Raw genomic sequence first — 24,055 nt, 5'->3', positions numbered from 1 at the left:
ATTCATAAACTGATTTTTAATTTAGCTTTTTAGTTTTTCATTTTATTCGTTTAACCAAGCCCAAAGGAATCGTATTTGGCCAATCACAACAAACAGAGCATACGAAATGACTCAGTCAGAATTCGAAGCTAAGACATGCAACCGGTGACAGGCGTGGAGAAAGCAGACATCAAAACTACGGTAGGTACTCTCTAGATCTTTGGCTAGGAGTGTGCCGCTGGACACTGAGACCCTTGCCCTATACTAGACCATGATCACCTTGATTTTGTAACGCTATTCTAGACTAGGCGCCAAAACCCCTACCCTAACCCAGACTAGCTTTTTTCCATCCAGAAACTTTATCACTTTCGTAGTCCAACATAAGCAAACTAAACCAAAGTCTTACAAAGTCACTTCCAAGTTTCAATTTCTATTATAGAACCCCGGGTAAAGAATCCTGTTCTAGAATAAATTATTTATACACTGGTCACTTTTCTTGGTAAATTGTACCTTGTTCTAAACCATTTGACCATTTTACCGTCGTTGGTGTTCGAAATATCCTCTTGAATCTTCGAGTAATTTGTAATATATTATATTTAGATAATTACGGAAACTGCATGTAAATGACAGTGCTAGGAGCAGCCTAGTTCCCAGGCTCTCTCTTCTTCCCGAGAGTGAGCCTGGAAACAAATTGAGGTGATATTTGGGAATCTTCGCCATGCAATTTAATCCGAGTTTGAAGTAGACGTTTCATACAGAAATCACAGAAGTACGATTCAACTCTTTCTGAAAATTAAAATCTATACTGAGTCTAGAAATACTTTGACTGCAATTTTGAAAAATGTATAGCTAGCTGAGGCGTTTCCAAGAACTGTAGTAAAAAACACATTTCCTTCATTCTCGCGACTTTTAATTGATTTTTCTCTACATCGTTCGCGAGTACTTTAATTTGGTTGTAGTATGACCTAAATTACCGCGCCAAAAATTCTCAATGCTGTATCGCAAACTTTAAAGAAAAGAATTATTGACTGCATGAAACAAAGTTCAACCAGGTATAATCATTATCGGTAAAGAAATCTTAATCTTGCCTTGTTAAGGAGCCTTAATTGCCTTGTTACGAAACCTGCGGAAGTAAATTTTCAGTTTCTAATATGGATCGAAAGTAGCTGAAATTATTCATTAGGAACAAAGCCTATTGCTGAAAGCGTATTCGGCTCAGGCGTGACGACGGGAGCGATAACGGCGATGTTTCGAAATCAGAGTTACAGGCTGTACGTATAAGCGGTAAAACGTGTCAAAACTCTTCCTGCAAACTCAGTAAGACGAAAGGGTGAATTAATATCATCTGGCAGCTCGGTTTTCTGCTCTCAATCTTGATAAAAACCTTACTAGTTCTGGACAATCAGAAAGGCCTTCGTGCCAAAGATATGTTTGTATTGGAGACATGAAGATATCACATGCGAAGTTCTTGGTAACATTTTTATTTTACATCGACACTACGTTGCCAGAAACTATCAAAATTATCAGGACTCTAGATCGGCCAAATGGGAAACGAAAATGGTGGAAAAATGGCGTAGACTCGTTTGACATACCTCAGTCGGTATGTTACGGAGAAAACAGTGAATATGGGAATTATTGCAATACGTCGTGTTCCATAGATGAAAAAGGAAATCACGGTCGTTACTTGTGCTCCTGCTCCCAGAAAAATTCAACATTAACATATTTTGAAAACAGATGGAGATGCCTGGAAAATAAAGAGGTGCGAAAAGAACTCGGTGAGTAATTTGCTTTTCATTTGTAAAATAGTAGATCAATGATATTCATCCTCGGATGGTTATTTGATTGTTCTGAAATAACACTGATAGTGAAAGGTTTGCTTCAGAAATCATGAATAATATAAATATTTATGTTTGTTTCGCACACTTACTATACATATATCGCCACATATTTTTGAGATTTCTTCGCTCTTATCGACTCTTCATGATCATTTAGCCATATATTAATTCATCAATGATAAGTATTGACTTGTTATTAGCTTCTTCGGTCTCAGAATATCCGAAAATTGAAATCTAAACTTTCGGTGGGAAGATTCGGTAACGGTTTCGAACTTGTTAAAATGGAGATTTAATTTTACGCCCTTGGAAGTGATCTTCCTACCTAAACGCATTGTGAGTGTGTTCAAAATTGTTTTGACGACTCATTAAGCTTATAGTTACTGCAAGTGTACTCCGGAGTTCTGATAATCATGTTCATCAGGTTTTCACATGACTGGCTAGGGAGAACGCGTCAGATAAACTAAGTTTTTAATCAAATTTCGTTGATTGGAAGCCTGAGGTCGTCTAATCCACTTCTGAAAATATTTCAAAAGGAAAGGATGGCAGCTCAAACCTTCATTTTGTTCAAACCCGGGGTGGACAATGATCCAAACATTTATGGGGACTGTGGCCAATATGCGTTTCATTAATTGCGTCTTTGACATCAGACCTACCCCGCACTGGAGTAATAGACTTTAGCCTAGGGAAGTGTACAGTAAGGACTGTATATAGCGAAGTTCTGGCGGCCAGAAGGAGCACCATAACTATAGGAACAGAACCCGTGCATGCAATTCTTTTTTAATGCCCAACATGGCAGCCATACTCCAGCGGCTCCTGACCCCAGGTAATAGGTCGATCAAGGCGTGCAGTCTTGGGTTTACAGCGTGCATCTTCAATATGGGGCTTCCATGTTATGGTCAACTGACACTTGTCAAAACGAGGTATCCGCTGATCAGTATCACGTGACCATATCGCGGGCTCAGATTTAGAGTTCTTCGAGGTTATGTGTTTTTTGAAATTGACTGCTTCCCAGGCACTGGTTTTCGATTGGATCGTCGGCTCAAGCCAAGTTAACTTATTGTAATCAGAAGCTGCGCTTTTAGGTTTGGCTAAATCTACATATTAGACTTGACCCTAGGGAAGCGTACAATAAGGATTATATAAATAGTAGGACTATACGGGTGCTGCATGTCACGAGATGTCAATGGTTACGTTTTCATTTATACTGAACAAAACTCGTGTTGTTTTCTTGCCAACCACTAAACCCATGCCATTATTCTCTTTTGGGAATAGGCTGTGAGGTAAATGCGACCTTATTTGCTGGTGAAATGACGAAACACAATTTACGCACGCTCAGCCCTGTGGCTAATATTCCGAGGAAAACAAAGCTGAGAAATCCTGAGGGCTTTTGTACTATAAATATCAGTTCTTCCTGGTTCATCGGATGTCATGGTAAAAAGGTTCTTGGACTTCACTCCAATAGAACAAAGGAAATGTTTCTTCTTCAGCGGACTCCTGAAAACAAATCGACTAATAGGCCTTACTTCATTAAGGTGAGAGTTGATTTAGTTTTTGTTGGAATCTTTAAAACATTTGGAGTTTGTATTCGCGACTACTCATGCGAAGTAAGGAATGTTATGTTTTGGCTGGCTTTCACTGGCCCTTAAGCTTGCTGACAAAAGAAAATGGCTACGAAGCGTTGTGTTTCAAGTTGGCAAGTAAAGAAGAACTGTCCTTCCGCAGATGTGGAATAGTGTTCTAAATTTGTGCTCCCATCATGCAGATAAGTGTGGATAATCAAATGGCGACAAGGCAAGGGAAATTATTAGAATTTTGGCAACACGGAAGTGAAATTATTTCTTATTTTCACGAGTCACCCATGATATTACTTTCGCAATCACACACGAACGCTTTTAAACACGAAAATAGCCAAAAAGAAGTTATTATTGCAATTCAGATATTTGAAAATTGATCTCTGAGAAGAAGCGATCATTAAAACACTTCAAGCATAATCTACTTATGATAAAATTGTGATTATTCTAATAGAAGCTTATTGCAATCCGAATTTCCTTTTTCGGGGGCAAAAAGTAATAGGGCGATTTTCATTGGTTAGCAATAATAATAATCGGCAGCGTGTATATGGTTTCAAAGAGAAAAAGAAAGAGGTGATCTTCGAGGTGATCTTCTGATCCTAAATATACTTGGTATTTCTTTCTACTGAGACAGGTTGATAACACAGTTGATCACATTTTCCGAGGAAGGGTCATCAACCTGGGCATCACGTGCAATCCGCCGATCCCTATCGCGGAAGGCTGTCTCATATTCAAACTAGAGGGAAGCTTTACATGTATGTATAGCGTGTGTGATTTTATCTTAACGTCAATTCTATATAGTTGACAGGCTGTTCTAGAGTTTTTAAATTATCTTTTTTTCATTGGCAGGTCCTGTAGATAGATCAACTAAGCCCATCTTTTTGTCAACGATATATCCTACTACTTCATCTGTAGCAGTAACCATTCTGTCTACGGTAAGAGCAGCACTACCTGGACATTATTACAAGAAAGGGAAGCAAGGTGGCTTAAACATTAGTGACAATCACGAGGTTTGAGCCTTGGCCGAGATCATTAACAGTTGTTTCGCTACATTGACTTTACTTTCACGGTTCAGGATACTTCTTTCCACGTGGGAAAGTATAACTGACGTCATTGTTTACATTTTTTCTCATTTGCATACGGCTTTGTATTCAGAACGAAACATGTTAGATATAAATTGACTCCAGGCAGCTAAAGAGAAGTGAAACTTAATACATGGTGGAAGTTTTAGCTCTTTGGGTGTAATATTCAAGGAGAAATTGTCTTTCAAAAACTACAAAATGTCTGTGTGGCAAAAGCGCTAATGAGCTCATACAGTCTTTGTAAAATTCTGAGTTTTTAAACCCGTGTTGCACAAAAAGTATTCAATACATCAGGCTCGTATTCATTGGCAGAGTTAATCGCACTATGACGTTTCAATTGAACTGATTTATTGTAGCTCTATCAGAAACTGAATTGTTCATGCTAAGAAGGCAATTATTGTAAACAAGGATTCCCCTACATCGCAGGTTAAAATTATTGTTTCAGAGTACAACATACTGTTATGCAATACACCTTATCATTAAAGCTAAAACCGTAAAAAATAAATTAATAAACAAAACAAAACAGAGACAAAAAGTATAACTCAGTCGACTCTTAACTGCTTTTTTACAGAGGCTTTTAAAGACAGTTACTTAGTTATAAATTAGCCCGACTCTGGTAAGCCCTATTGGCCGGTACAAAATTTAGTGAAGATTGCCTCAAAGAGCTTAGCTTGGCGTACGCTGGCTTAATTGTTTATGATTCCTCTCTGCGTTGGACTTTTATTTTTCGGGCAAGGTAGAATTGACGACCAATGTATGTCTGAGCGAATTCGCAAAAACATGCCCTCTAGGTTTTCGCCTGGATTTCTGGCCAGCGACCTTAAACCCAGGGGAGGCTCCGTTAAGGCCAGGCTGGGCACATGGCCCAATGACTGGCCTATCTGCTGGTGGCTTGCTGGCGGCCAGCTGTCAAAAGCAGGGGGTAGGGGAGGGTGTCTTGTACTGACACCCCCAACTAGCTAGACCTTGAGTCTTCAGTGTTAAATAAGCGTGATATTGACTGTCTTTCTGGGTATTTTACTCAGTTGTTTAACCTTGTTTGAGACTTCTGTGTTGACATGGGACCCTGCTGGAGTGGTCCATGCCACGTGCATGCGTGAGGGGCCAATCTTTTAGCCAGGGGGGTGGTCAGAGGACTTCTGGCCGCTGAGACTGTCTTTGAGTCAATGCGGGCATGTTTTTGCGAATTCGGTTAGATGTATATGTAAATGTAAAATGATAACTTACAACAATAAACTACTATACTAAAGAAAAAAAAAAGAAAATAAAAAATAGCTGTATCGATTCTTCCATTTCTCTGCAGACGTATTTAGAGAAAGCTGGCGTATCGGTAACTATTGATCCAACTCAGGTACGAGCTTTGTAATCAATCTATATATCATCTGAGTACAAATGTAGATTGCATGCCTAAACGTAGTTAGTTAGACGGGTGCAGGCCGGTTTGTTCTTAAATTTCGCTCCAGTTATAGACTTTATAGACCAGGTAGTGCTGATGATCAATGTATTTGGAGAACTAGTTGTATACACGTTAGTTGTGATAGTTAACCGTCGTTTGTTCGAAGTTCACGGTGTTTCAGCAGGAACTTGAGGAAGGGGAAGCATTAATACACGTGTTTAAAACACCATTAGCTTCAAAGCTGTGTAAAACACCTTCAGCTTCAATCAAGCAACATTAAACCACCATTACCCATAATACCTTTCGACACTGTCGTGTGCGCTAACGCACTTTTGTACTACAATGTTAGTTTCTCAAAACAGCTCTAGGTGTTAATCTAAAACTATATGATACGGAATTATGAGAATAAACGTCAGGAATATAAAAAGAAAAAGACAAATCAAACTCTAAATTGATCATTTTCTCTACAGACATATTTAGAGAAAGCTACTCCATCAGCAACACTTGAACCTACTCTGGTACGAATCTTAAAATCTTGCTACATGTCTTTCGGCTATAGGGACACACTGAATTTGGGCTTAGTTTTTGTTTCCCGGTTCCTCACCAAAGAATTAATTGACCAGCCGGGTGATTTCGCCATGTGCCCACTTTACTAAAACAAACAAACAAACAAACAAACAAACAAACAAACAAACAAACAAACAAAATAAAAAAATAACAAACAATAATAATTAAAACTTATATAGCGCAATTACACCTGCTGGCTTCAAGCTTATCGATCAGTCCCGTAACAACCGTCGTGGGGGAGGAACCGCACTTTTGTTTGCAATTTGAATGTTCAAAATAAGACGGCAAATTAATTACTTTTTACTTAATTATTCTACTGTCATTAAAGAAGATACGATGGATGCAATTTCAGTCCGTCATGGGCTCCGGGCTCCGGGAATAGAGTGCAGGAGAGGGGAGGGTCGAATATTTCTTTGCATTCCTCCATTTGAGCAGCACTTATAGGATAATGGAAGCTCGGCCTTGTTTCCAAAACACAAATGTCCTTGATGTTTCAAAACCAAGCAGCAGCTTTTCTGGCAAGATTCCCCCTTGATGAAACATGTGTCGCGCATGAATCGTTATTGTTTGAAAAAAAAAAGATGTGTATAAATGCAAACGAAGTCCTTGAAATATGTTGGAAAAAACAATACTTTAAATGAATTGTGTTTGTGTGGGGGCTAGATAGGCCGTTCTTTATTGATGTAGTCTTAAAGTGGTTTCTCGGTTTTACTAGTTTTTGAAGGGCGATTATTCTGTTTTCAGGCCACCCGACCCGTTTCAGGAGGAAAACAGAAGAATGATGACGTCAGCTCGTCCTCTCAGCCAGGGATCATAGCAGGAGTGACTGTTTTCGGGGCACTTGTGTTGTTACTAGTTGCTATACTTTTTATCTGTCGATGTCGCAGATCAAGGTAACCACTGAATAAAATTTTAGGGCTTCGTGTGAACGCTGTTGACTGTCCATAAATAACACGAGACCAAGAATTTTTAAACATATAAATCTTGTTATGTTTATGGCACGCCCATGTATTTGTCTCAAAGAACTTTCCCATACCTGCACGAGATTTGCTGCAAAGGAAAACTGTACTCTTTTGTGGCTTACACTAAATCCAGCGCCATCTCAGCGACAATTTTTCATAGGACATAAACAAGACGAGTCCGTGGATTGATAACATTGTTGAAAACTAACTTTGGGTTTATTACAATGCCAAAAAAAAAAAAAAGGATTGCTACGATATTTCGCTCTATTTCAGAATCAGAGGCATGTGTTTTGTGGCTTACGTGCAGCTAGGTTTTGATTTTCGCCTTGATTGACACGATTATTTATTACTTACAGAAAGAACACTCATACAAGTACCTCTGATCAAACCAACCAGGTAATTAAGTGAGTTTAAGTTTGACTTACTCTATCAAATTCTAGCCCCATCTACACGTTTAAAATTAAAATTCTAGTTGCCAGGATCGTGATGGACTTCGGTAAGAAATTCAGGTAACCAATTAGGTAACCAAGTTCAGTTTTTCTGACGTGGATGTGCATCAACCGGGTACTTGCGATCACACCTCGTTAGACCTCTCGTAGCAGACTTCTTCCTCCTACTGTGAGCAAAGAATCTCTGAACAAGATTGGAATGTGTAACAATTGTTTTACACTCCTCTTAATGAGGTCCTTTTAATTTTCATCCTTGTCAAGAAGCAGGATGTCTTAATGAACTGCGAGTTTCAAACCCTAGCCTAAAAGTGTACATCATTCTTGATGGGTCAGTGCTGGAATTGTTTGATTGTATTATTTTCTAAATTGTTTTATGATATTTTTGTTATTGCATTGAAATTGTTTTACTAGGAATCATGTACAGTGTCAAGGAATGCGAAGACGAACTCAGAGTTGGAGTTGGAGGAAAATGACGGTTACGAAACCTGCGAGGTGCCATTGACATGTAGGCCGATACATTCAATAGGCTGGTTACAAATGACCTATATCTGTTACTTCCTTTCCTTCCTTTTTTGGCTGGAAAACCATACAGCGTATCATAATATCAAGAACTACGCTTATACTTGTTGTAAGGCACCGTTAAGTCCTCCCTTCTGAACTGCATTTACCCAATATCATACTTTGGGCGTGGCTTAGTGTCCCTTGAGGTCGCTATTCCAGTCATCATGCTGTTCTACTCCAAGCACTGGAACTGTTGACATCGGAAACAGGAGGGGGTGGGGGGGGGGAGGGGGGGAGGGGTCAAGCATCAACATCAATAAGGCTCCCTGAAGGTATAGGATTGGAGCGAACTATGATGACTTTGTGAAATGGTCTCTTCACCCTTTCATGCTTGATTTTGCTCCAAAAAAGCCGTATTTTTTTACCGTCAAATGGTTTTTTGGTATGCAATGGTGCTAAATTGCATTAAATTTGCTAGGAATGAAATATTTTACATTTAATATAGATTTTCGGCTAGTTTCTATAGTCGAATGAGCAATGTTTCACTTTTTTTGCTGATGGATTGCGATTTTTGTCCTGCCTCCTTTTTCTTTCCTTTTTCTCTCTCTTTCTTTTCTCGCTATCTTCTACTCTTTACTTTCTTTCTATCAGCTGCAAAGGTTTGGTATTGACCGTTCAAAAGGCCGGCCAATGAGACAGACATTGATCAATTATGGGGGCAATGGCCAATTTTACCTGCAATTTTGCACCAATAATTAAACATTCATTTTTCCAGTAGCTCTTCCAGCATTTCGTTGATTTTCAAAATGGACACACGTATTGAAAGCTCTGTCTCTCCTGAGTTAGTTGTTTATCAGAAAAATCTGCTGATGTGGGAATTGATGACCTTACGATTAGTTCTTTGTCTACCCCTCCAAATGTTGTCTGGGGACAATACTGGGCGCGAAAGGGTTAATTAATCACTCCATAGTTTTTACGGAATTATTGTACCTCTATTATGCTTACAGATAGTGACATTAATTTCTGCTGTGATGTCCTTTTCAGCAATTTATGCTTCTAGATATAAAGTACCTCAGCAGCAGGTGTTACAAAGACCATTATGCAACCAAAACACCATCTCGTCAGAAGGAAACTCTCATTCAGACGGTGCATACGCTGTGGTTGATATCCCAGAGGGACACCATATCTGTGGGCATGGAAACGTACAGGAACCAGTTTACAACGTTCTCCAAGATCCTAAAATAATGTTCCAAAATTATGGCTCTGGTACAGACGAACCTTTGTATTATACTTTGGAGGGCCTATCAGTTAAGGACTCAGGCGAGTCTGTTAATAATGGCCCTAGTGATCCGGAACCAGTGCACAACGTCTTCGAAGACCCTGAAGTAATGTTCCAAACTTATGGCTCTGGTATAGACCAACCTATGTACTATGCTTTGGAGGACCTATCAGTTAAGGACTCAGAGGAGTCTGTTAATAATGGCCCTACTGAACCAGAACCAGTCTACAACGTTCTAGACGAACCTTACACAGAAGGCGCAGAAGAACCTGGGTGTCTCGGCAATGTAACTATTGAAGGTCCAGTTCAGAACTCTTTGGAGGAACCTGATCATTATGCTGGTTATCCGTGCAAAGATGCAAAGAACCATAACGTTCTCGAGGCGCCTGGTCTTAGTGGTACCAAAACGAGTGATGTTTATGACCCAGTAAGTTCCCAAGACCCAGAGTATGACGTTCTTGTATGACGTTCTGCCCAGAGCCAGATGAATCGAGTGAAGATGGCTTGTATTGAAACAACTCGGAGATTTATGTGGCTAGTACTGAAAGAATATGAAAGAGAGAAAATTCTTAACTTAAAAAATGGTAACTTTCACTTATGTTGTGTAGTGACTTAGGTTAAAGGAACTATACTACAATATACTGCCATCATATTCATTATAAAACACTAAAGAGATAATAATAAACAGCAGAAGAGCAAGGGTGGGCATATATTGAAAAAATCCTAGGCTTATTGCAAACAATTGAATGGGTGGATACTATATAGGTTAAATATTTCAGGATGCATTTGTCATTACTTAACATAGGGAGCCTGAAGCTAAGAATAGTTTGATTTTGGTTCGTGCGGTCAACTCGAGCTCTTTCGTACGTAACAGACACCTAGAAAGACACCTAGTGGTGCTACAGGCATTTCTCAGTCATTTTGCTGTAACAAAATAATCTATAAAACGCACATAACTCAAAGGCAGAAAACGGACACTTTGAAACCTCAACGGACACTTCAGAAGTGCTTTATAACAGAAAAATTATTCAAAACGGAAATGTAGATGCTGAATATTACAGCAAATTATGATTTTGGGCAAAAACAAAAACAAAAAATTCGTATTACGTATTTATAAACCAAATACGAACCTCTCTGCTCAAAAAAAGACGTTTATTCGACAAAAATTATCTTGTTTGTGTTTTCACTGTGCATAAATTCAGCTTTACTATCTCAGATCTACTGGTGCTATTTTACCTCGAGTCTCTATAAGCGGACACCTCTTAAGACGGACTGAATGTTGTGGCCGAGGCCGACGGCCATGTCCGTCTTAGACCGTTTTAGGCTCTCGGTTAGTTGGGACGATCAAAAAAGCGGATTGGCGACGAGTGGAGTAATAGGCTGCGTACGTCTTAACGCACAAATGACGCAAACTAACGCGCGTAGGGATGGGTCGGGAACTGAGCGAGCAGGGAAGCGATGAAAAAACTTTTCGCCCAAATCGCATTTGACTCAACAACCCTGCAAACAAAGCTTTTGGAATCCTTGGTACTGACTTTCAAGGGTAGTTCCCATGTTAGGATATTGTATCTCATCACTTTCAACTTCATTCACGCGTCATAATGATTGAGCACTAACTTGAGAAATTACTTACTTATATTGACGATTTATAAACCGGAAATTTGAGTTTTTCTACATATAAGAAGGCAATCTTGTCAAACAAGAATATGCGTTGCTTGACCTTTACTTGTAAGTTCAAAACGTATCGTCAAAAACATTTTATTCAAATGTAGTGTTGTTAACTTACTGTTTCACCCATACCCTCTAATAAATGAAATTAAGGAACTTCAACATAATTAAGTATAGGTTGTTAATTTCAAGCGACGTTTATTGCTTTTTGAGCTCCTTAGTGTATGCCTAATTTAAAACTGATTTAAGTTATCATCGAGTATTTTCCTCTAATAGTTTCCTACAAGAAATTGTATTCCATTTTAGTGCCATAGGCGTGGGAACTTGACGTTTCATCTAGCGATACTATGATATTGTCCTTTAAGTATATGTACTTGGGAATTCAGCCGTTCTTCCGGCCACAGTATATTTTTGTCTACTTAGGCTACAGTTTTAAATAAACTTCTGAAGTCAGATAGAAAATATGTGCGCGTTTGTTATAAGTAATCTTTACTTGAAATAATGGAGTATTAATAAATAACTTCTTGTCCTTGGGATTTTGATCACTTCATTCCTGAATACAACTTGACCATTAAAGAGAAGTAAAGGGTAGAAGAAATATTGGGCACAAGAATTTAAGTTAAGTAAATGTATATTAGCGTGAAGTAACTTCAAACGTTTTGGTTATACATTTTCAATTTCCATTGACATAACCTTACAACATGAAGTAAATTATTAAGAAAACGGTGATGCCCATTTTGCTAAGCTAGTGTGACAGGAGCATAATCGGCGCTGGTGCATGATACTGGTGTGGAAGAAACAGTTATAGATGAGGTAAAGCACCTGATCTCTCATGCTCGCTATGAGCTTTAGAAGTCAAGAAGACCAGTGCCCCTGCATTTGCGGGGTGGTGAAGGTGGCTTTTTATGTATACGACACAGTTTTTCTCCTTTGTTCCCTGTAAATAAATTCATTGTTCCCTAAACAATTTGTCAAAGTTCCCTTCAATAGTATAGAAATATCCCAAATTAATCCCATAAAATACCCCTTGTTCCCTTAAAATAAATGGTCACGTTCCTTTGTCCCCGCAGACCCCTAGGAAGCCCTCACAGGTTGTATGTGCAGTTTCAAGTGACCTCTAGGTTTAGAATCTAGAATCGCACCATTTACCTTTCTGAGAGCTAGACATGTTTTGCTTCTAGTCAGAGGTAAAAGAGGCGTTGTGATTCACAGATTCTGTCAAGAGGTAGTACACGGCCATATTCAAACAGTTGTATCAGGGCAATCAAATGAAATAACTTAATCATTTGACGTCAGCCGTCCTTGTACATGTCTCCAGGCCTCTCCAAAATTCTAGTTAAATATAAATAAATGAAATAAACAAACCATAAAAACAAACGAAATAAAGAAAGTGGTTCACTTTCTTAGTGATGGCACTTTTCCAAACTATATATAGGGGAACCTCTCCACAACTGCCACCTTGGGGACCAAAACAACTGCCGCTGTGGAGAGGTGGCCGTTAATGGAGGCTCGACTGTACGTAGTAAATTCATTTAGGTTTTCTACGTCACAATCTAACTTGGTTTCAGTTTTGTCAGTAGTTTATCAATTTTGTTGTTTCAAAACATGCACGCCTGGCGTACCGTCAACTTATTACCAGTCACTAAATCGTAAGGCAAGCAGATTTGGCCTTTATTGTTCATGGCCGCCACCACGGTTCGAAGCTGTTCGATTTACAAAAAACGCTTCCAAAAACACTTGTATTGTTCATTGATGTAAAAATTCACTCATCAGTATTGTGCAGTCGTTACAGGGACAGAGCGATGGTATACAAGTCATGTTTTCGACGCGCAAAATTACGCTTTTAACGAACATACATCCACAGAATAACAGTTAATTCATGAAGAAGAACATCAAAGTAAAAATAGAATAAGGACTGTTAAGGGAAGAAAAAGATTTAGAAAGATTCCGATAGAAGAAAGTGTGGAGGAACCAACTGTGACGTATATGTAGGCCCCGATCCATTTGACGTCGATGACGAAAGAGATAAATAACAGTGAAAGCAGTTAAGATATTGGAGAGTGACTTCGATTTAAGAAATCTTGGTTACGATGCTGCGTTGGTAAGACCCATTTGTTTATGTTGTTTGTTATTTTACTGAGTAAACCACCGTTTGGGCTGATGTTTTCGCGTGTCAGCACATGTACATCTGTTACCATTTGAAACTTCTGGTGAAAAGTGGTTAGCATATCTTGTCGATTTTTTGTATGTGACTTATAGGCCACGCTCGATACATCAATATCCTAACATGGCTCCGAGGCTTTCAGAACAAAATTGCAAATTATAGTTTCTTTTGTCCCTCGATTCCCAAAAGAGAATAAGATACAAAGAAAACAACACCAAATATAAAAGTTTGTCCTGAAAACCTCGGAGCCAAGTTAGAATACTGATATATCGAACGTGGCCTGTTAACGTGACCAAATTAAACTTTCGAGATATTGGCTGGCTCATCTATTTAAGAGCTCTGTGAAGCAGAAAAACATAAATTGGCGAGCACGATAGCTCTCATGGCTCTGTAGAACTGGAATGCGTGACATTTTGTAGAGCATGTCCCAGTGTTTAGTAGCACACACCCCATGTAATGCGCCTTGCACTCGGGAAATGAGTGCTTTAATTTTTTTGAACTGCATGCTCTTATTAGTATGTTAGTTAGGCTTGAAACTTCAGTGATTAGTGAGTAATAAAAAACATAAAATCAATTAAACACTTAAGTCATGAGTGTTGTATAAGAGCGCTCTGTCGTAACGGGCTAATGATTCGTCATTTTGACGCAATACAACCTACTGACCTGTTGTAGCAGTCGTGAACAAGCGGTATTACAGTAGTGGATGACAATTTTAAAACCGGTGTGAACAAAGGAAAGCTTTGAGGAGAAAAATATTGGTTTAAGAGCGGTTTACAGCAGTAAAGAGTTTGGTCCGCCGCTACGTCTGAGGGCTAAGTGAGCTCAGTTGCTGCGAAACGTTCAATTTGATTGCGCTGATAAAAAAGAATACCTCAAAATAATAGCTTTGATAATCACTGGGAAGATTTATCTAATGAAGGGGGTAATCGTGCTCTCAACACTTCTGGTGTTCCAGTTAAACACTAGCTTGATCTTATCAGAAGCCTTTCAGATCTATAGAACAAGACCGCAAACACGTTCAGGCTGGCAAAATGGCATAGACTACTTCGGGATTCCTACTTCATTGTGCGGAAGTTCAGATTATGAATGCAATGTCTTCAATGCCTTAAATGGAGCTCCAAACTGCAGTTGTACATGTCCCGGGGAGAAATCTACTTTCACTTCGTTTGAAAACCAATGGCAATGCATTGAAAATGGTGATGTGCGGACAAATCTACAATCACAACAATATAGCAAACCAGGAGAAAAAGGTAACTGAACTAAGTATTTACTATATCTGCTCTCTTTGTTCAGAAGAATGTTTCGAAATTCTTGACTCAGCTTCCACCGGCTTCCAATTAAAAATCGAGGAAGCCATGCACATCCTTTGGGAGAAGCCTTCTCTGAATAAGTTGTGTTATTTACCTATTTACCTAAATAGATTGTGTTATTTTATTTTTTATTTTCACTTTATTCTGTTTCGCGCCTTAATCCTTAATCATTCTTATTTTCACCACGCACAGTCAAACTATTTATTACTCATTTTCTATTCTGGTATTCTTTTCCGCACGAAGCTGACGATGGATGATGTTTCATCCGAAACATATCTCCAGTGTTAATACCGTGTGAATTTCAAACACATAGTGGGGTTTCTGAAAATTATATCTCGTGAAAGAGTATGCGACATTTGAATGTTTTTTACTGTCTTTTTGATTAGATATATGTTTTAAATTTATGTTTATGTTTTCTTGTTTCATTTTAAGTGGCATGCCCGAGAACTAACTAGTTGTAGCTAAGCGCATTGTCCACAATAAACAACAGCTGATTTGAACAGTTTTTTGAAACATACTCGTAATGTTATCAGACAGAAACATGTATACGTATGGTCTTTGTTGTTTGCATGCTCCGCCGTAGGATTCTTTTTGGAGGGATTTGATTAGAAGACGTAGCAATATTGTACTCTCTAGTAAACAAAAAAATCTTGTCATATGCGTACTTCTAACTGATACCTAACTTTCCGCCATAAACAAGCCAACAACAGGAGTGACGCGGCTCTGTTCCGTTCACAGATAATAAAAAGTTCAAGAATGGCAAACGGCAAAAACCGCCTTCGATTTTGTTTAGTGTTCCGCTAATACCCAAAAGTACAAAAACGGTCTCCCATCCACAGTAAACACCAACTATACTGACTCACTTTAGTGTACAAACGACTATAAGGAACGGCAAATTTGAAGTTTTAGTTTTGTCATTTGCCACGGATTGTACGGTAAACGTCATTCCTGACCACTCTATTCATATTTGCCGCTCCGGTTTCCCACGGGAAGTGTTTGCGTCGACTAAATAAATTTTGTGAGTCTGCATGGTAGGGCAATATTCTCTAACACTGGGTACAATATTGTCAAAACTAAATCACGCATTAACTCAGTTTTACGATTTTGTTACGATTTTATGGACTGACGTGTCTCTTAGGAATGACAGGAGTATAGGAGTGGTCAGTCTAACCCTAACCCTAAAGTTTCATCAAAATAAAGAATTAACATAGGAAAAAGTGCTTTTTACGTGGGCCTATCTTTTCAAATCATGATCAATTTTGGTGCCATAAAATCAGGTAACCTGTAAATTGACCAAATGTTGACCATTATATTAAGGCCTTGATCACACTAGCGACTTAACGACATAAGGAAAAGATCTTTTTTCCCTTATGCTGAGATGGTCTTGTCGTTATGATGCCGTTATGTCATTTTGTCAAAATGTTGATACTACAAACATAAGGACATAACGTACTTCTAATTATGTCGGCTTATGTCGCTAGTGAGAACTTGGCTTAATGCGCAAAGCGCAAGTACTAAGGCTGAAAGGGTTAACGCTTATACGATGCAACAACTTAATGCCAGTGGCGGATCTAGGGAAGGAGCCCGGGGGACCGGGCCCCCCTTATTTTGGATTAAAAAAATAAGATATCACAGAAGAAAGAAAAGCCGGTAGGGCGGGCAAAACAAAACCACCCCCACCCCCACCCCCCTTGCTTAGCTCAAGGTCTGGACCTGCCACTGAATGCTAAGGTATTTTCGGAGATTGAAAGCCCCTTTATGTTTTTTCTAGCTTGTGAGCAGGACATGGAGACCTTGTTTGTCAACGAGTTTTCTAATGCCAGTTTACACCTGTTAAAAGCTGGAGACGAGAAAGCAATTTCTATAGGTAGCACCTGGAGTAGCTGTGAATTGGATCTTAACCATTCGTGGTATTTTGGATGTAGTGATTCGCGACTTTCCTCAAGTATTTACCTTCAAACAATGATGAACTTGCTCACCTTGACAAAAGGCGACTTTTACTTTAATTTAAAGGTAAGAAATTGCAGTTGTATGTATGTATATTCGGTATCATTTGTGGAGAAAAATCTGTCGCCCCGTTCAAAGAATCCCTCCTATGTGAAAATATCGAAAAATTAGGTGTTCTGAGGCGTGCCTGTCACAAACGTTAACTGTGACTTTCATTGCTTTTACTGTAATGGCCAGTTGGGGATATAACTCAGTCAATGTGGCTAGAGAAATTAGTTTTATGTTCTTCTTCCAGAATGTCGTGAAATTTTCACACGTAATCTCTCGCCAGTATTTCTATCTAGAAGTAGTATAATTCATATCATGAACTAACAAACAGATCTTCATTAATATTTTTCCGAACAGGTTGGCAGCAACGTATTAAATACGCACTTACTGAGAGGAAGAATTATCAACTTGGGTATTTACTGTAGAAACACAAGTACAATGCAAACTCAGCGAGGCTGTCTGTTGTTTAAACTGGGAGGAAACATGACGTGTGAGTCTTACGTTTCTTGCGTGTTTTATGCATTCAAAATGAGGACTGACTCTTTCAAGAAAAATATGATTAATGACCCGTTGAGGATTGATAAGTGTTCGAAGGAGAGGGGGAGAGGGCTATGGATGTGGCCTACGAGCAGGCTAACCTTTGGGGGTCACCCCTGCTAGAGAAGGTTCGAGAAGGACGAGTCGGAAGGCGAAGCCATCCGACGGGGAGAAACTTGGCGCGGAAGCCCGAAGAAGGTGGGTGTGCTCCCAAACGTGAGCCTGCTCGCAGGCTAGTAGGACTCAGACAAAGAAGGTACCTCCTTGACTTATGGAAGGGGAATACCAAGGGAAAGAGTCGGATTCCCCGACTCCTCTTGTGGACGGGGAAAATAGCCTTACATACACTATAGAGACAGAACCGCTGTCTAATTGATTGCAAATAAAAATCCCCGAAGCAAAACAAAGCAATAAAGGAAATCGGAGCATGGGTTGGAGAACGGTTTCGTGGGGTATGGTAACTTTACATTACGCCAGGGTGTTAATCAGACGCGCTGGGCGAAAGTAACACAATGAAACTATCACATTCATAAAACTGTTGGAGCGATCTTTGCTCATAGTTCTTTAAAAAACGTTTAAAACAGATCTAATCAGATCTTGGGAAATGTCTTCAAAAAGCCGAAAGACCGGCCGACAAAAGAGCAATTTAAGGCATTGTGTACAAAGTGACCTGTAGGACATGTTCTTTCACGTATGTCGGAGAAAGCAGAAGAAATTGGAAATCTCGGGGGGCCGAACACAAGCCCGGAACCAATGGAAATGTCAATTCCGCAATTGAACAGCATGCGGAAACCGGCCACGATATACATCCTATTTACGCCAACATTCTTGAAACAGGTGTGAGCGGTAAGAACAAAAGACTGTTTCTGGAAACCTTGCACTCTTTCTTAAACAAAAACTCCGTAAATGAAAGAGCACCCTTCCCAAGGGTTTACGCGTCACTGGTTGCCTCCCTAGGGGGCAACGAACAATAACGTCTCAGCTTATTAAAATCCTGTGAATCGCGCGAAATCATCATTCTCTGAAGAAGACCGCAGAAGGCGGTCGAAAATTTAGAGACAATTTTACTTTTTTAGATCTGTTTTAAACGTTTTTTAAGGAACTATCACATTCATTACAAGCGATTTCTTTAACCTGTTAATGAAAGTGTCTGTTTATATGTTAAATTATAAGTGCATAAAGTTGTATATAAATCGTCTATCCTCATTTAGGTCCCATTTCAAATACAGGTTCACCAGGGAGGTCTACCCCACAACCGGACATTTACACCGAGACAGATTCAACGAAACCAACATCTGTCACTGGGCACGTAACAACTGGCTCCAAACCCATTCACCCAAGCGCATCAATCGCTCTTACTCCGTCATCAAGCTTCATTACTTCGCCAGCGATCACCTCGGTAGCGCAACCGAATGCCTCATCTCATGTAAGGATGTCTACTATGAAGAATGTCTACACTAATTCATGGCGATCCTAGATTTAACTCGATTTACATCAGCCATGACACCGTGAAAAGCAATTGCCACTGAAAGCAATCTCGTACAGCCTTGATCCCTTTAGAGGTTTTTAGTGCGAGTTCTCTGTACTTTTCTACAATTTTAAATCGCTGATTTTAAGAAGGTACAAGTACATCCTATCGCTAAAAGAACCTGTTTAAGACTTTGTAATTAAATTGCTAATCTTGATGGCGTGCTAAAGCTGTTGCGTGTTGGAAGGGCGGGAGGTGGGGGGAATCGACATTATAATTGAAATCTATCTCCATGTTTCCGTTTTATGCTTTTTCAGGGCAATTTTTGAAAACTTTATTAACTTCAAAACAGTCGTCCTCCGAAGTGGAAGATACAAATATCCTTTTCATTTGTGACATAAAATTACCCTGCTTTTAACACTTGCGAGGGGTAGTGCGACAGACGTCACGTGTCATGCGTGACAGTCATCACGAGTCATGCGCAACTTTGAACTTTCCTTGCTCTGTTTTCAGGTTCCCAGTTCCCGCCCCAGTTCCGGCCCCAAATCTGATGGCAGTGAGCAAAGCAGTCGTGACGTCAGTTCTATCTCTGTCTGGCTGGTATCAGGCCTCATAGTCTCCTCGTTATTCATTGTGATTATTGTTGGTTTCCTTATTGCTCGACGCAGTCATTCAAGGTAACTGTAAATAGACATTCATACTACGAGTTTGAACTGGGCTTACTACGCATCTAAGTGTCTAATTGGCTCTGTCCTCGTAGACTATTCAGTGATAGGCCGTGATCGAGCATACGATGTCCCTCAAAGAGGGTCCTGACGAGGCGGGGAGGGGGTACTGGTATAAGTCCGTTTACCCACATTTCGCCCAAATCCCATTGTTACCCAAATCCAAATCCCAGTCTCATTTCCATTTTTTTGTCAAGTTGAAATCCCCTGTCCCAATAACCTAAATCCCACTTTTACATTGACAGAAATAAAATGGGAAAATCCCAGTTCCAACGTTTCCCTTTTAAGGCCCCTCTTCAAATTCCGTTAAAAGGCTTAATATCTTTATTTTTCAGATTTTGAAAAACCTAAAATTAAAGCTCTTCAATTTTTGACATCAAAAGATCCTCGTAAAACAATTTAACTTCTCGCCCTCATTTGTAAAAGTAACAGTCAACCTTATTATGTCATATATAGCCACTGTGCCTCTTTCACTTTTCTCGCTTACTAGCCTCTGCGCTTGATTTCCTTTTGTTCATAATTGACTGACTTTCAATTATGGTCGCATGCCTTGCTACTTAAATCACGTGCACCCACAGACAACAAGTTCACTTAGTAATTTAGCCTTTAGCGAAACTTATGACCCAAGAAGTCGAAGCTGAGGTGCATGGTTACTAAAGTTCTTTATGTCTAATCACCAGGAGGAAATCACAGACAATTACCATGACCAGAGACCAGGAAACGCAGGTAACAATAAACATTTTCAATACATAGAAATATTAGTTATGCAACCCTCTCTCGTGGTATGCCATGGAATATTCCGCGAGTCACTTGTATTTTCTCGGTATACACACGAGTCTTTGCATGGCATAAATGTTCTTACACTTGTATTATTATTTTTATTTTCAATTTGCAAACTGACGTAAGTTATCCCTTTGTCCCGCAGGATCCTGCGCTGATGAATCAACACACAAACGCAGCATTCCAAACAGATGAACAACATGGCTACTTCACTCTCGATTCTAGAGAACCAGGTTAGTTCTCGGGTTAAAAAAATACATGTATATATATGATAGTATCAAAATACACAACTAGGTCGCTATGCGTCCTCAGTTTCAAAAGCAGCTGCCTCAGGCTTCAAGTTTGACGTCCAGCTTTCTGAACTAGAACTGAACAAAAGTTCTTTAGAATAGTTTTGAATCCCTGCTGATTGGAGAGACACCCATTGACCAGCATATGAACATTGAGTTTTATAAAATACTTGAGATACTACGTGCGCTCTCATTGGTCGATATAAGTGTGTCTAGATGATAGTATGTAAACACGGTTGTATTCCATAAAAACAATAGAGTTTTTTTTAGGGGGTACATTGGGAGAATTCTCAAAAATTATGAAAATCCCGGGTTTGCCCAACTGTTTAGCGGATTCTCCGAAACTCCCTCGTGTTTCTATGAGGCTATGTATAAACACGGAAAAATTGCGCTATTGCTTAAATATTTTTTGACTAAGATGACTTCCATTCAGAGTCATTAACAACAATTCTCAGTTTAGGACTATGCTCACTCGGGACGATCAAACTTTGCAAACTATACTACCCTACAGAGATATCATCAATCCCGCTATGCCACAGTGGCACATGAGGCCTCACCTCAACGAGGTTCCTCCAGATAGCCCTGTCTTGGGCTAATTCTGTGGCACTGTCCCAGCAAATACCAACAATTCATCTCTTCCAGTATCGTTATCCTTCATGTTGTTCCTGGACGCCCCCTTTTCCTTCGACCCTCTGGAGTTCATGTTAGTGCAGTTCTTACATGCGCTGTGGGCTCCATTCTCAGCATTAGCGGAGGCGGCGTGGCCGAGTGGTTTAGGGCGCTGGATTTGAAATCTGGAGGTCCCTGGTTCAAATCCTCCGCCCTACCGCTATCTGGATTTGTTCTCGGTAGCCCCGAGTTCAACTCCTCGGCCGCGTTGTGTAAATAGCCAACTGGTCAACCTCCCACCAGTTGGGATTCTTAATAGTTTATGTTATATTTGAAATATTTGTTTATTTATTTACAGTGTCCCCAATTACATCGATACTTAAATAAAGTGATTATTATTATTATTATTATTATTATTATTAGCATTAGTAGTATTAGTATTAGTTGTAGTAACCATGATATCATGATTAGATACGGAAACATGTTTTACAGGTTTAACAGACATCAAATTATGTAAATATTACAACATTTTGTAAAGCTTAGCTCTAGTTTTTGTCACAATGAACACTCCTCTTTAAAAAATTATTATTATTATTATTATTATTATTATTATTAACACCTGACTCAGCCATTTCCACCTTCTTCTCCTTAAGAAGTTTCCCATCGTTTCTTGCACTGTGGCTCTGGGACTTGTAGTATTCTGGCATTGGAGATTTTATTGCTTGTATTTTCTATTTACAGCTTTGTATGCATCAATGTATCAAGTGCCGATGATTGACAGAAGGACATCATTCAACGAGATTAGCAACCCATTAGAACAAGATCCTTCTACGGGACATATATATGATGTTCTGAATTTCCCTCAGGAACACAGCTTATATGGAGCCAAAAACAGAACTGAGTTGCCCACTCTTCCGCCAAAGAATTCGGCTGTTGATAACGCAACAAAGTTTGAAAATTATGGGCAGATTAGTATCGAACAACTTGTATACAATATCGTGGAGGAAATATTAGCGGGCGGCAATGGCAATGAAAGACCCGTTGGTGATGGTCCGAAGCAAACGGAACCAGTGTACAATGTTTTGGAGCCGGAGCCTCGACGTGATACTTCAGAGGGGAGCAATCAGTACGGAGAAGCCATTGTTGAAATGGAGGAGCCTCGTCAAGATAACTCAGAGGGGCCCAATCAACACGATGAGGTCACTGTTAAAGAACCGGAGCCTGCTTCTGATACATCAGGAGAGCCTGGTCAATACGAAGAAGTCGTTATTAAGAAGTCGGAGCCTTCTCGTGAAACACCATGGAAGCCCATTCAAAATGATGATGTCACTGCTGATGGACCAGTCTATAGTACACTGGAAGAGCCTAATACAAATAGCCCCAGTGCTAGCGATCGATAGACTTCAATTCACAACTGAGCTCCTAAACTTATAAAGAAACGTATTTAGGATCACTTCCTATAGTGGTCGATGATCGTGTGAATAGCTGGTCGTTATCCATACTACCTTTCTTATCTATCACAGTTCGCCCTAGTCTTTTGAGCTGTTCACGCTGTCTGAAAGGAAATGGCTGCTATGCAGGCCATGTTCACATGACTGTCTATGTAGAGTTCAAATAGCTGTAGTTAAACCAGTGTAGATAACGACAAGAAACTAAAAGCCTAAGTCATGTTTACACTCGGGATTAAAGAATATCTGTGGTGCAATGTAACTAACCACGAGGTCACCGCGCCTCCACAGCGTTACTTGCAATATTAGCACAAACTCGTGCAACCAAGGTATTATCTGAGAAAACAGAGATGGCTCAAATAAGCAATCCAGTCAGTGAATTCGAAACTTGATAAGCAATTAACGTTTATACTTTGAACGTGTTTAACTACCTATACAGGTGTGAACGGGGTGTTGGACAGGACGAAAACGTAGCCCCACTCTAGCTAAGTGCCCAGTTAGGATGTGAACTGTTGCCAGGCTGGTTCCAGGCGTTCAGTGCGTTTCGTCTGTTTTCTTTTTCATTCGCTGTTCAATATTTGTTTTTCTTCCAAATAGATAATAAGAATAAATAAAATGATTATTTATGGGTAATGGCCTGATGTACTAACAAATTTTCAGAACTAACGCTTAAAGAAATGTATGGAATAAATAAGGAGAATTGACATTTTGCTATTGTTTCTTCTTCGCTGTTTGTGAGCACAAGCTTCAGAGATACAGAAACAAACGGTATAAATTAATTACTTAGCATATACACTCTTTCTTTTTTTAATTTTGTAAGAATATATTTTATAAGAATATCGAGGCTGATATTTGCAAAATATCAAGAATATTGTAAAAAACCCCGAGGATGAGACTTTGAAGAGAATATAATTTTATGTGTTGAAACCATGTAAGTACAATAAGGATTTATGTTTTTAACTAAACCGTATAAAATTCCTCCCTTCTCTAAACGGCAAAACTAGCAAAAAAAGCAACAAAAACAGCACTAGCCGTATGTTCGATGCTAATAACATTTCTGCAAGGTTATGTAGTCTTATAATCCATCAAATACTTTCGCTTGCGCGCGATTGGTCTAAACACGTCACGTGACCGAATATTCCCGAGCTAAAACTGGGGAATATCCGAGAATATTGCCCAATTTTCAAAACTGCGCGCGTTGCGATAAAGATTTGAAGAATAATAAACACAATAGCCTCCATTTTGGGCGAAAATATGCTCGGATATTTGTCCTTGGACATTATCTGTTCCTCGAAGCTCACAGTTTTCCTCGAGCTACGTTCTCGGAAAACTGTTCACATCTCGGAACAAATAATGTCTGCGGACAAATATCCGAGCATATTTTCGCGCCAAATGGAGGCTATTGTTTATATATCAGCTTCAAAAGAAATAATATACTCC

The 24,055-nt window shown here is 39.5% G+C and overlaps 2 protein-coding genes across 3 annotated transcripts; both read left to right on the top strand.

The window, feature by feature from the left end:
• Positions 1-1,191: 1,191 nt before the first annotated feature.
• LOC110068353 (uncharacterized) lies at positions 1,192-11,825 on the top strand. The gene is made up of 10 exons (XM_020775725.2): positions 1,192-1,754; positions 3,087-3,346; positions 4,020-4,140; positions 4,235-4,320; positions 5,771-5,818; positions 6,334-6,381; positions 7,175-7,323; positions 7,749-7,788; positions 8,253-8,346; positions 9,387-11,825. Exons 1-10 carry the CDS (start codon positions 1,424-1,426, stop codon positions 10,085-10,087), a joined length of 1,878 nt encoding a protein of 625 aa, XP_020631384.2. The 5' UTR covers positions 1,192-1,423; the 3' UTR covers positions 10,088-11,825.
• A 1,938-nt stretch (positions 11,826-13,763) lies between these two features.
• On the top strand, positions 13,764-23,545 carry LOC110068418 (uncharacterized). Of its 2 annotated transcripts, none has more exons than XM_089276293.1 (8): positions 13,764-14,703; positions 16,535-16,776; positions 17,116-17,248; positions 18,525-18,721; positions 19,277-19,440; positions 20,169-20,214; positions 20,414-20,501; positions 21,909-23,545. In XM_089276293.1, exons 1-8 carry the CDS (start codon positions 14,367-14,369, stop codon positions 22,565-22,567), a joined length of 1,866 nt encoding a protein of 621 aa, XP_089132419.1. In that variant the 5' UTR covers positions 13,764-14,366; the 3' UTR covers positions 22,568-23,545. The 2 variants fall into 2 exon arrangements, with proteins under 2 accessions (XP_089132419.1, XP_089132418.1); XM_089276292.1 differs by having other exon boundaries at positions 18,507-18,721.
• Positions 23,546-24,055: the final 510 nt, after the last annotated feature.

Source organism: Orbicella faveolata, unplaced genomic scaffold (genome assembly GCF_042242905.1).
Source record: "Orbicella faveolata isolate gen_17 unplaced genomic scaffold, um_ofav_v1 contig_4, whole genome shotgun sequence".
NCBI classification, from domain to species: Eukaryota; Metazoa; Cnidaria; class Anthozoa; order Scleractinia; family Merulinidae; genus Orbicella; species Orbicella faveolata.
The sequence above is the reverse complement of the archived record's forward strand: the minus strand, read 5'-3'. Positions and strand labels throughout refer to the sequence as shown.

Excerpts from the sequence above, each read along its gene's own strand:
- LOC110068353 (XM_020775725.2), top strand. The coding sequence starts at position 1,424 with ATGAAGATATCACATGCGAAGTTCTTGGTAACATTTTTATTTTACATC. Across the intron at positions 4,141-4,234 it reads ACTAGAGGGAAGCTTTACAT|GTCCTGTAGATAGATCAACT; the intron begins GTATGTATAGCG and ends TTTCATTGGCAG. Across the intron at positions 7,789-8,252 it reads CCTCTGATCAAACCAACCAG|GAATCATGTACAGTGTCAAG; the intron begins GTAATTAAGTGA and ends TTGTTTTACTAG.
- LOC110068418 (XM_089276292.1), top strand. The coding sequence starts at position 14,367 with ATGAAGGGGGTAATCGTGCTCTCAACACTTCTGGTGTTCCAGTTAAAC. Across the intron at positions 14,704-16,534 it reads TAGCAAACCAGGAGAAAAAG|CTTGTGAGCAGGACATGGAG; the intron begins GTAACTGAACTA and ends TGTTTTTTCTAG. Across the intron at positions 17,249-18,506 it reads ACTGGGAGGAAACATGACGT|GTCCCATTTCAAATACAGGT; the intron begins GTGAGTCTTACG and ends ATCCTCATTTAG.